Source organism: Pleuronectes platessa, chromosome 7, assembly GCF_947347685.1.
Source record: "Pleuronectes platessa chromosome 7, fPlePla1.1, whole genome shotgun sequence".
NCBI lineage: Eukaryota > Metazoa > Chordata > Actinopteri > Pleuronectiformes > Pleuronectidae > Pleuronectes > Pleuronectes platessa.
The window spans coordinates 13,883,143-13,896,309 of NC_070632.1; the positions used below are offsets into that span (position 1 = coordinate 13,883,143).

The window sequence follows — 13,167 nt, forward strand, 5'->3', positions numbered from 1 at the left end:
TTTGGTATGGAAGACCATGTCAGCTGATGTTTTTCTATAAATAAATAAATGAATACAACACGATTCACACTTTTATTATATATCACACAATTTAATTTTCAATAACATTATGAAATTAATAAGTCACTTAACTTTATTTGAAACATTTACATTCATCAAACTGAGGTATTTTTACTGAGGGTGTGTCCTTTTTAATCCCTGGCTCTAAATAAAAGCCAAATGTCTGAATTCTTTTCACTATAATACATGACAGATGTGCATACAGCCTTTACATTTTTACAGGAATTGTCAGACAATATATAAACACAGATATTTAATGAACTACAGTAAAATAAACAAAAACCACTGGTGTGTATTTTTCTCCCTTACAGACAAACATTAGGAGAACCGCAGCACTGGCAACATTTCGAGAAAAACACAGTAGCGTTTGCCACCGTGCTCCAGAAGCCTTCAAATGAGATGGTCCCATTGTTTACAGTGCTGTAAAAGAAATAATTCAAGATGTGAATACAAATTAAAAAATCTATCCATCCACTGTGTCAGAATTGTGTTCCAATTACAAACAAGTGGAGACGAGTACCTTTCAAAGAGGTCGTCACAGCAGCTCTGAATCATTCCATCCGTGGCATTGAAAGCTGACTCTTGGAACAGTTGCACACAGTCAGTCGGGGGAACAAAGAGGATCCCTGAGAGATAGAGTTAAACTTCATTGCACGATGCTCCTTAGATGCAGTAAAAACAAATACTCAAGACTGAAATCTTTGGAAAGCTCTTACCTGCAATGCAAGCATTGACAAGAGACACACAGGTCCCGGTGATCATAGCTCTGAAAACAATAGACGAGATATCGCTTCTTCTTGATGGGCATATGGAGCCTTTTTGTGAAAGAAAACAGTGCGTCAAAAAGCATCACTGACACTGAACCAGGGTGAACACATATGTAATGGGATGATAAGATACTTACTGAGGCCACCAATCACAATTCCAAGAGAGCTAAAGTTGGCAAACCCACAAAGAGCGTAAGTGGTGATTATTTCTGATCGGACCTGAAAGAGGAAAAAGAAAGAAAACCTTTGTGCAAAGCTTTACACTTTTATATATTTGAACTTGTTTATTATTGCAAAGCAAACCTACACTGTCATTTACTTACAGATATCAACTCAAGTTCCTCAAGTCCATTGATTCTGTTGTTCTTCAGTTCAGACAATTTCTCATAAGCCACAAATTCATTGATGAAGAGCTTTGTGCCAATAAGTCTGGCCACGATGAAACTGTCTTCGTACGGGACACCCATCATGAAGGCCACAGGCATGAACACATAAGAGCAAATCAACTGTATACAGAAACACAAAAGGTCATTTGGATGTTAGACTTACATACATCCGCTTTAAATAAATATATGTCAGAATGACGAATTAGATGGTGAAGTTCAAGTTGAGGTAGGTATCATAGTTTTGCTAACTCATACCTGAAATGTGATGTCCGGGTTTCCCACCATGCCTCCAAACCAACCCAAAGCTTTATTTATGAATTCAAGGATGGCAAGAAAGGCGATCAAGTTTGCTGCGATGTTGGCAACGAGACCTATTGAAGCAGAAGCTCCATTGCTTGCAGCCTCCAGGATGTTCTTCTCATCTCTAGGAGGGGTTAAAAAAAGAAAAGTAATTCAACACCCAAAACAGAACAAGCATTATAAATATGCATTGGCTGAAAAAAATCCCCCAAACTCTTACGAAGTCACATTCATATCCACTAGATTCAGATTTTAATTTGCATCCACACCAAATGGCGCTCACTCATCAATACCAACCCCTGAACGTGTCTGCTTGTTTTCATCAAGATTCACACTTAATTATCTATATCTTCATCTCATAATGAAAATTAAAAAAAACTCAATCCGACCCCAGATCCAGATCCTCAGTACTTTTTGCGTAATCCTGTGAAACGCCAGTGAAAACATAACCTCCTTGGTGGTAGTGATTAATGAAAGGATTGAGAAGAAAAAAAGAAACACATATACACACCCACAAGCCACCTTGATGTTCTTCTCATCCTTAAAGGGACTCTCCTCTGTCTCTGGATAAGACAGTTTGGCGAGGGCCAAGGCACAAGGAGCAGCCATCACAGAGGCTGAGATCAGGGCTGACGCATCAATCTGCAAAATACAGTGAAACATCATTTAGAGCAGGAAGCTATGGTGTAGTAACTTCGTTGACTAACATATAGATTTAGTGTTGAAATAATAGAACTGCAAAACAGCAAACCACACAAAACCCTCATTGAATATGAAAATATCTAAGTTACAATTTTACTTGGTTTTAGTGCTAAAACTCTAAAACACAGTGTTTCCTGGCTTCTCTCCAGTGACCTTCAAACCGGTTTTATGCAGAGCCTGTTCTGCATTCTTCATGCCAGAAGAGCAAGAAAGAAATGCTGATTAAATTCAGCTATCAGACTTTCCGAACAGGTTGTTTTGTTTTCTGTGGGGAGTTCTGTTTGGAGAAAACTAATATTTCCTTTGGAGTCCACGAAGGTTCAGTCCTGGTTCATCTGAGAAAAGTGTCGGATGCCCAAAAGTAAAATGAAAACTTTCATTTGGAGGGAGGATTAATAAAAGCAAACTCAGTAACTTTCCCTCAATGGACAGCAGTCACTGTAACTGATTTCAAGCTGGTAAAGATGCAAGTTGCTGCTGCCTAAAAAATGTGAGTTAACTCAACTTGAAGAAAAGCTTTGTTTTTAAATCAGAAAGTTAAGTTGTTAGGCTCAATATAATGTTCTGTTTAAACTTGATTTATCTTTTCAAACAAACACACAATTCCAATTTATTATTAGTTAACTTAACTTAAATTCATACTTATACCATTTTAAGTTAATAGACTGGAGTTTTTATACAGTTTGTACTTACAATGACTTCTTATCTTGGCTAATTATGACAAGTTCGCAACATTAGTTATATTCACACTGATGTAACATATATATTTCATATGATGGGTGTTCTCAGCAACAAGAAGTGCAGGTAGAATTAATCTTTATCTTGTATCTATTACTTAACAAGAACAGAATGAATAACTTAATGACATTCTAAGGTCTAACTAACATATAAGTGACCCTTTTTACTCATAGTGCCAAATTACAGCTCTTCCAACAGCAACAACTACTACGGTAATAACTATACTATAGAGCATCTATGTCACAAAATGAAAACTTAACATACAGTACAACTTACAGCATTCAACTTATTACAAATAGACATTAGTTAAATGAAAGTTGACGACCTGGACCAAAATCACAATTAGTCAAGGAAATGGATAACTTTCAGTTTTTTTAATCTTTTTAACTTTAGTTTAATATCTGAAACTTTTCATGAAATTTGGTGTCAAAGAGAGGAAATCGTTGGCTTACTTTTATGAGGCTATCATGTTTTACAGTGCTGAAAGCAGAGAAGGGACCGGATGTTTCCTTGATAATCAACCTGAATATTGGATCGTTGCCTTGGAGTAATGTCTCTTTATTCATCAGTATTTGTATAATTACTCATCCTGCCCGAGGGGGGAAGAGAAACATCCTGCACTGCAGGGTTGAGAACATACGAAACAGACAACAGAGTAAAAGTCTGTTCCATATAATGCACTTTCTGTAAAAACTCAACTCTGGTACTAATCTTTGACAGCATATGGAATTATGAGGAAAACCAAAGTGACTTTTGACCATTCGAAGAGCATCACCGAGCTCACATAATTTCCTTATGGGACAACTGTGAAAAAACCTTTATGGCTTGGTTTACTCATTACTGTGCTGCTCTGCACTGTTCACATCCTTCATTTAAAACAGGTTCAAATACTGAAGCCCAGTAAAGTGGAGTATCACGCTCTGACTAAAATCTCCTCACCAACTCTGACCATTATAATTAACTTCAAGGCGCTTCTCGCTGTTCTCAAATCAGTTCAACTCCTCGCTACATCACTACATCATCGACCTCACAGTTTATTATCTTAACAAAACCCTGAGCTGTGCTGACAATGTCCCATTGACAGTTCCTTTGCTGACAGAGATGCTGGATATGCAGCCCCAGACTCTGGAGGATTCTCCGTTACAATGTTTTAAAAGAAGAATTCTGCCACACGTGCAAACGAGAAGCCCTCTTATAGATTCAGGAACATACAACTTTACTTTTGTTGACTTAGCTTTACACTCACAATACAAATATTAATTTAATTTATATCTTAGGTCTTTTCTCTTTATGTTTTTCATCTTTATAAATAAATAAATATTCTCATGCTTCTTTTAATATGAAATTTGAAATAAATAATAATAATATTTATCATTATTGATCTTATGATGGTGAGTATTATTATTATTATTATTATTATTATTATTATTATTATTATTATGATGTGCTCGTATCAAAACTGTTTAATCTCACCCCAAATAAGATGAACGTCCCCATGACACTGCCCGCTATTGTGGCAAATCCACCAGTCATGACAGCATGGATCTCAGATTTGGTCATGTCCTTCAAATAGGGGCGGATCAACAGTGGTGCTTCAGTCTAACACACACAGAAACAAAAAAAGGTGTAAAAGGAAACATTGTATTACATTGATTATTTTGTTATAAAACATTGAAACGTGCAGTCAGAGAACATTGTGCTGTAAAAACTCTGACCTGGCCAACAAATATGTTGCCTGCAACACTCAAGGTCTCTGTGGGAGAGGTTCCCATTGTTATCTGCATGACCCATGAGATCTGCAGGGAGGGAGACACATGGCTCTTAGTCACAGTGTAACTCTGCAGGAGTAAGCAATACACACCCATGTAGACCTACAGCAACATGTCTAGTGTTTTTGATGTGCTGTATATGTTTTAACTTTGCTCTACCTTCAATATGAGCCACTGCATTATCCCCAAAAAGTATAGGATCGACATGATGCTGCTGAAGAACACAACGATGGGCAAAGCCTGAGGATGAAACCCCAAACTAAAGTTATCACATTGCATTTGAATATTTTGTAATATTAATCATCTCATAAATATATCATAAGCTTATTATCTCATCCTCTTACTTGAAAGGCAAAAATGCCGTTGATCAGATCCCCGAAGACAAATGATGACCCTGCTTTGGTGTATTCCAGAAATATCTGTAATTATGAGACAACGCAGAAACATGGGTTATATTATCCAAAATAATCATTCATTCAGTACCTCATTTATCTTATGACATGCTATTATTGACGCAATTACTTTGCTTAATTATAGTTTACCATACTTAGTCGAGACTGGGGCTGAACCACAGATTAAAAAGTGATTACCAGACATCATGCCTGGGCACAAATTCTGCTGTGTCAACCTCATGGATGACCCAAGAATAGACCCAATAAAGTAGCTTTCAAGATAAGTATAAGCATGTATGACAGATAAAGAATTTTGTGAGTTGAAGATAAGAACCCGCTGTGTCATGTGAGTAAAGTCTGCTGAGCAAATCAAGAGTTTCCGGATCATACTTGCTAGTGCGATGTTTGGTGATAGGAACAGAATGCACCTTTTCACACACCCTCTTACAAACACTGTTAATTATCTACTTCACCAAAATAGACCATTCAAGTGTGGTACCTTCACTTGATTCCCAAGCCATTCGAAAGCTACGAGTCCAGGCTGTGTCCTTATAACAAAAATGCCAATGCAGAACTGCATCCCGAGACCCCAGAACACAGGCCTCCATGTCACCTGAGAAGACAGTTTGACAATCAGCATATGGGGGTCGCTCCATAAGGGGCTATAGTGTTATTTCAAGGAAGCACTTGGGCTAAACCTTAAGATGATAGAGGCAAAAGGTCAACGTTACATCCAAAGTATTAGCAAAACAGAGCACAGATAACTTGTGTGGTTTGAAACAGAAAAGTAATTGCTTGGTTGACTCACCGCCGTCCTGTGCACTGACAAGAGGAATATAAGGAAGACAAACATGCACACGCCCGCGAACGATATCAGCTGCTCCGGACGATGTCTCGTGTCTAAGACCAGCCATAACACGAGCAGGGCCACCACTGCTAAAATGAAAATCCTGCAAAACACAAAGCAAACAAAATACCACATATTCACTCATTAACAGATTCCCGCTGGGAGCACAGGACAAAAACATGCCATCCACTAACCATTTTATCCATCTCAGGTTGGATTTGAAGCATCTGACTGCAGGTTTGAAACACTGAGCGATGCTTTCTCCCTTGTACTCCTTCACAAGTTCATATGTCTGAACAAAAACACCCAAACTGGTCAGGATGACAAGAGCAAGAGCTCTCTGGAAGTCCAACACACAGGCTGCGATGAAGTAGGCCACATAACCTAAAGAATAGAAAAAGTGTTGGATCAAATATGACTGTATTCGCATGATCATTTCTAACATGATTATTCATATCTTCTGAATTCATATCATAAAACCACATCATGAGCTGGACACATCCCTGAATAAACTACTACAGACTGTAAAATACATCCCAAATTATGAGATTTTTCAAATACCTGCCCCAAGTATTCCCAGCACAATGTATTTCAAGGTTGTTGAGTGAGACTTGATGTAATCCTCCGTAGCGTTGATCGGCTTTGAAACTTGGCTGAAGTACAGAGCAAAATAGAAGTTAGGTCCGATTCTGAACCAAACAAATATTCTTCTGTTTTATGTATCCCTCTCTCGAGTGCATGAATCTGGTCTTTTTCATATAATTTCACAGATTCATTAGGAAGTAAAAAACACTTGCCCCAAGATTGTAACTTTTTTGTTTTCAATGCAACAAAATCACAACACACAAGGAAATGACTCTCACACACATTAGCAGAGAAAACAGATGCATAGATCTATTGTATTTATGTTGATTGTGCACATGCTCTTTTATTTACATTGCGTTTAAACAAGATTAAAATTGCAGAGGCAGAATACTGTACGTCTGCTGTAATACATAGACATTCTGCTCCTTGTGTTGTAATGATATAAACTGACACACCTTAGGTATGACCCCAGTCCCTTTTTGTTCTTTTTATTCTGCTGTTTGAAGCTGTCAGCATCAGCAATGATGTCCTCCTGAGAGATAAGGACATTTTTTATTATCATTTCTTGTCATTTTCTGTATAAAGCAAAGGAGATACGTACCTCTATTTCAAAACCCTGGTTGTCCATGCCACCTCCATTGGCATTGGTCACATTTTTCAGCCGGACACTGTTGATTTCCGCTGGGAAACAAAACAAGTGTTCACTTCTGTGCAACAGCTTTTAGCACATTAACTGTAGCCTGAACAACAAGCAATGGCAACACCATGTAACACGCTGAGTCTCTGTGTGCTCTTTTAGATAGAAAAGAACCTCAAATCAGTCCACAGAGTCCCGGAGGTTTATCTTGTGAGGACTTGTGAACAAAAATACCAGTTCACAAGTGCAAAACAAACAGCTTAATTCAAGGAAAAGCAGAGCTAATGGCTTACTCATTGTGAGTCCTCCTTAACCCGGCTGTCAAATGCTGTGGTGTAAAACACGCTGCGGAAAAAAATATACTCTGCCCTCCATGAAACGTCTTATCATTAATTAACAGACATGTTACGCACTGCTCTGATCTGTCTCAGGAAGTCCATGACAGTGTCATAATGCATCACAAATCTTTTAATGGGCCTCACGTAACAACTTTGATTGGACGTGAGGCGGAACACGTTCATCATTTGCCATATCAAGCCAACAACAAATCATAAAACGTGAATTTATGTTCCCTTACCGATTAATTGGAACTGAACTCTGAGCCTGGAGAGCTGATATGTGATAAACCAATGTAGTGCATCATGTCTTGGTTTAATCATGAATGAGTTTATCTTGTGCCTCATGCATTTACATATATCATAAAAAGCTTTTCTCCTTGTGAAGAAGACTTAAAAAAAAATCACAATAGCACAAATTTAAAATACGGTGACAACATTTTCAAACATGAAATGTATCATTAGAAATATCCACATATCCTGTATGTGAAATGATCAGCACACATCACTTAAAGTAAACTTGTTCTTCTGTGACAAAAATGTCACTTCTTCAAACTATAGTTTCGAAGAAAAAGTATATTGTGTACTTGCTGCAGAAAGCCTTGATGTCACTTATCGATGCTATCTGCTCCATTAAATATATAGCAGTGTAATTACTTTGATAATGACAATTCATGATGGGATATTATTGCAGCTATTTGTTCCCCCTGCTGCCGTTCAGATTTGATCTGAAAAACATCTCAGATTCCTTAGAAAATGGAGTTTGTCCATGGTTCATAACTCTAAATGTGATATCAGTCCGTCTTGAGGAAGGAGATAAACACATTTTAGGATATTTGTGTTCACTAAGTGTTCAGAAAGCCTTTGCAGACCGTGGAAATTCATTGACGGATGTTAACGACACAGGTACTTATTTTGCAGCGAAACATTGAACGCCTCGGCTCGCTAAGTCAAGACTTTCTTTTTATGTGCAACATCAACTCATTCCCAAAGAACAGACCAACAGACTCATTTGAAAATGTAGATGGGCGACATAGTTTGAGAGATATAATTGTTGAAGGATGACAGTATTGCATGCAATACAAAAAAATGTTTCAACCTACATTTTGAAAATACCTTCAGATTGTTCCTTTTATTCCTTTTACAAATTGGTTATTTATTCATTTGCAAAAGTATTTAAAAACGTGTTTAAAATACTTAGTTTCTCAAATGTATTTAGTTTCATCTCTCAAATAACCTTGTGGCCATCACTTCAATCTTAATTAGTCTTTAATTTTGTATCTGATGTCAAGATGCCTCGGGCCTATGTGTGTATAAACTTTATTTAAAATAATCTTAATGAACACATTTTGATACCATTTAAAACATGCAGAAATCAATACCCAAATTAAACACACACACTCTCTTATTATAACTTCGATTTATTGAGGACAGCCTAACCAATTCCTTATCACTAACCTTATCCGTGACCAGTTCATTTCTAACCCACACCTTAACCTAACCAAAACTCACATCTTACGCCTAACCCTAAACAGGACCTTGTAAATTAAGCTATGTCTCATTAGGACCAGGTTTTGGTCCCCATGACGTCTACTGGTCCTGACGAGATCAATGTTTATACTGGAAAAGGTCCTGAAGAGATGACAAAAATGAGTATACACACACGCTCATACACCCACACTCACACACACACACACACACACACACACACACACACACACACACAGTTATTTCTCAGTGACTTCATAGGACATTACAGTGACTTCCTGGGGACTTGCTCTAACCTTAACCATAGTTACTCTATCCCTAATACATGTCTTCATCTTAAAATGTTGATTTTAACTTGATTTTTTCTTGATTAGTCATACACACACACACAAACACACACACACACACACACACACACACACACACACACACACACACACACACAGACAGAGTCTATAAACTTGACAGGAATAGGTGTATGAATCTAAACTTGCTCAATCGTGTCTTACAAGATATCAAAGCCTACCTCGCCCACCCAAACATGTACTGCGTCCCACCTCAGAGGCTCCTGAGGTCATGGATCTCCCAGAGAACCCAAAAGCTGAACATGCACTTCTACTCCAAACAAGCAGTCTTTACACCAGGACAGTCCTCCTCAATTCACAGACAGTCATTTATAGTGCAAGGTGGCAGGGCAGTTGTCCTTAAATGGTTCACAAAATGTAAATACCACTGGGAAACTGGGGCAGGTTTATTTGCGGTTCTTAATGACCGCGTGAGTTGGGGCCTTTCACATCATCTACCTGGCAAATATTTAACCACTTCCATTGACTCATTTATCTACATCAAATTCCACTCAACCTTATTTCACCAGGAGTACCGACTAAGAGTCAACAATTTCTACCGGGAAGAGCTCGGGGACAATTATTAAAAGCCATCAATAAAACAAGTCCTTATCTCTGTCGTTAATGCCCCAGTGATTCACAACATATCCAGATTACACTAACAAGAGCAAACAGTGGAGATGACGTCTGGTTTCCTTTATTTACATCCTGACATCCTTAAATTAGCAAAACACTTACTGAAACACCAACACAATGGATTGGAGGATACTAAGCATGAAAACAAACACGTGGAGATCAACATGCAACTGGTGATCATGACTGTGTTTTGGATACTTTTCCAGAAACTTTACCTTTAAAATTAAGCTGAGGACATAGTGGATACGAAAGAACATTGACGTAATCTTACTCTTTTCATATTTTGATAATGGACAACAATTTACGCTATTATCACAGTTTCCAAGTTGTTTGAACGCAATCAATTTGATTTCTTTGGACTTAAGGCAGGAGGGTAGCGAAGAGAAGCTAGTGCCAGTGTGTTCTGAGCTTTTTTCAAGTAAACACACATGCATAGAAAAACTAAAAGGGTATTCTCATCCTATTTCGTGTTATTATAATGAAAACATAACATTGACACAAGAGAGGAAAAGTATAAAAGAATAGGAAAACATGCAGACAAAGAACTGTACAACATCAGCATATGGTGCAACTTCTATATTGTTATTACAAAGTATTTTCCCAATAATTTGAGGTTTTTATAACTTTTTTTGTTTGTTGTAATTTTAGAAATAAAGTCAAAGAGATACTGTGGATAAACAAACATTAAAGAATATTAGGGGTGGTCTGCAGCACTCTGGCTTTATGCATGTTTCATTTGACAATAAGGCAAATAAGCCACAGATGCCTATGTTTCAGGAGGGAGAGGATTGTTCCTCTTGCCAGAAGGCCGGTGGTTTGATCCCCACTTCTGCCAATCAGCATTCTAAGGTACTGAACCCCATTTTGCTACAACAAATGTAACAGTAAAAACGCTGTGCATTGAAGCGCTGTATGGAACGAGTGTGTGTGAATGGGTGAATAAGACTTGTGCTGTAAAGTGAAAATCCATTGAATATAATAGAAAAGTGTATATATAAATACAGTCCATTTACCATTTACCACAGGCTTGGGAGGCCTGTAGCTTGTGAGGAAGTGTCTGTGGAGCATGACTATAGATTACATAAAGATGGATGACATAACTCCTTCTCACAAGTTAAGCTAAAACATATTGCCCGCTGGTGGCTTGCTGCAGTACAGGTAATACATCCCACCTCCTATTTGTCAATGGTTGGGAGACTGACGAAACTACAAAGTCAACGTACAAGTCAAACACAATCTTCTCTTATTACACTGTTGTTATTATGCACGGGTCAAGTTCTAACTTTCCCCAGTTAATTTGATTTCAATAAATTATTTGATCATGTAAAAATGGGGTGAAAAGTCATGATTGACAGCTGAGACTGACTCCTGATTGGTCGAGCGTGTGTACTGACAGGGTCTCGCCACGGAGGCTCCATCCCCTTATTGCTACTGTCACCATAGATATATATAAAGACTAGATGTCTTCCGGCGGAGTCCAGAACGTCATCATTGGCGGCCATCTTGCCACAGGCAGGCTTTCTGGAAGGATCTGTGGAACCTGAGGTAGGGTCAGTGATCTGCTCAAACACTTATACTCTTATCTCGCTGAAATCTTGACGGATTTACAAATGGTTTGGTTTCTTACAAACGTTATTAATGTGGTTATAATTCTGGATGCTTGAACATGTTGAAATCGCAGCTTTTCTCTCCGAAAAACGACTTAATCGTGCAGCTTAGTTGTGTACCACGGCTAGGCTAGGCTAGTACCGAGTAATTTTACATTTATGGGAGAGGCAGAATTGTTCTTTCTTTTCAATATAAGTTAAGCTGCACATGATTTAACTGAGGTTTCACATCTTGCATTATGGTTTATACAGGAAATTGCTGACTTTATTGCCAGTGGACAAGACCAGCTTCTTCCCGGCTGCAACTGACCCCCATCTGTCTTTGACTCTTATCCCCACGCCTCAATTCTGTGTTACATTTACACACACTACAGTTTATTGCATATTGCACATCCTCATTCTGTTCTGTTTTGCATTTACATCTTGTATTAATTTTGTTTTGTTTGTTTCATGTAAAGTTATTTCTTTCTTATGTGAAGTCCTTATTGTGTTTTTGTATTGTGTTTTTTTTTTGTATTGATTTCACTATTTTTTGGGTAATTTTTTATGTCGGTCCTCCATCTGTATACCCACACAGTAGTCTAGTTCTCTCTAGAGGGTGGGAATTTTCAACATACAGCATTTCTTTATGTATATTTGTAAATGGAAATCTTACACCTTTTTTTTACTGGAAAGAAATGTCACTTTTATAAAAAGGATATTACTAATATTTTTGTTTTGTTTGTTTCATGTAAAGTTATTTCTTTCTTATGTGAAGTCCTTATTGTGTTTTTGTATTGTGTTTTTTTTTTTGTATTGATTTCACTATTTTTTGGGTAATTTTTTATGTCGGTCCTCCATCTGTATACCTCCACAGTAGTCTAGTTCTCTCTAGAGGGTGGGAATTTTCAACATACAGCATTTCTTTATGTATATTTGTAAATGGAAATCTTACACCTTTTTTTTACTGGAAAGAAATGTCACTTTTATAAAAAGGATATTACTAATATTTTTGTTTTGTTTGTTTCATGTAAAGTTATTTCTTTCTTATGTGAAGTCCTTATTGTGTTTTTGTATTGTGTTTTTTTTTTGTATTGATTTCACTATTTTTTGGGTAATTTTTTATGTCGGTCATCCATCTGTATACCTCCACAGTAGTCTAGTTCTCTCTAGAGGGTGGGAATTTTCAACATACAGCATTTCTTTATGTATATTTGTAAATGGAAATCTTACACCCTTTTTTTACTGGAAAGAAATGTCACTTTTATAAAAAGGATATTACTAATATTTTTGTTTTGTTTGTTTCATGTAAAGTTATTTCTTTCTTATGTGAAGTCCTTATTGTGTTTTTGTATTGTGTTTTTTTTTTGTATTGATTTCACTATTTTTTGGGTAATTTTTTATGTCGGTCCTCCATCTGTATACCTCCACAGTAGTCTAGTTCTCTCTAGAGGGTGGGAATTTTCAACATACAGCATTTCTTTATGTATATTTGTAAATGGAAATCTTACACCTTTTTTTTACTGGAAAGAAATGTCACTTTTATAAAAAGGATATTACTAATATTTTTGTTTTGTTTGTTTCATGTAAAGTTA

The 13,167-nt window shown here is 37.2% G+C and overlaps 1 protein-coding gene across 2 annotated transcripts; it reads right to left on the reverse strand.

Annotated features, from left to right (window-relative positions):
• Positions 1-59: 59 nt before the first annotated feature.
• slc28a1 (solute carrier family 28 member 1) lies at positions 60-9,711 on the reverse strand. 2 transcript variants are annotated; one of them, XM_053426011.1, is made up of 18 exons: positions 9,533-9,711; positions 7,148-7,227; positions 7,002-7,078; positions 6,523-6,614; positions 6,156-6,345; positions 5,923-6,064; positions 5,614-5,727; positions 5,067-5,141; positions 4,882-4,962; positions 4,669-4,749; positions 4,427-4,552; positions 2,025-2,155; positions 1,469-1,637; positions 1,151-1,333; positions 965-1,046; positions 777-875; positions 581-686; positions 60-480 (listed from the first exon to the last, which is right to left on the reverse strand). In XM_053426011.1, exons 1-18 carry the CDS (start codon positions 9,582-9,584, stop codon positions 366-368), a joined length of 1,995 nt encoding a protein of 664 aa, XP_053281986.1. In that variant the 5' UTR covers positions 9,585-9,711; the 3' UTR covers positions 60-365. The 2 variants fall into 2 exon arrangements, with proteins under 2 accessions (XP_053281986.1, XP_053281987.1); XM_053426012.1 differs by lacking the exon at positions 9,533-9,711 and adding an exon at positions 7,477-7,622.
• Positions 9,712-13,167: the final 3,456 nt, after the last annotated feature.

Excerpts from the sequence above, each read along its gene's own strand:
- slc28a1 (XM_053426011.1), bottom strand. The coding sequence starts at position 9,584 with ATGACCTCAGGAGCCTCTGAGGTGGGACGCAGTACATGTTTGGGTGGG. Across the intron at positions 6,615-7,001 it reads GGACTGGGGTCATACCTAAG|CCAAGTTTCAAAGCCGATCA; the intron begins GTGTGTCAGTTT and ends TCTGTACTTCAG. Across the intron at positions 2,156-4,426 it reads GGACGTTCATCTTATTTGGG|ATTGATGCGTCAGCCCTGAT; the intron begins GTGAGATTAAAC and ends TGTATTTTGCAG.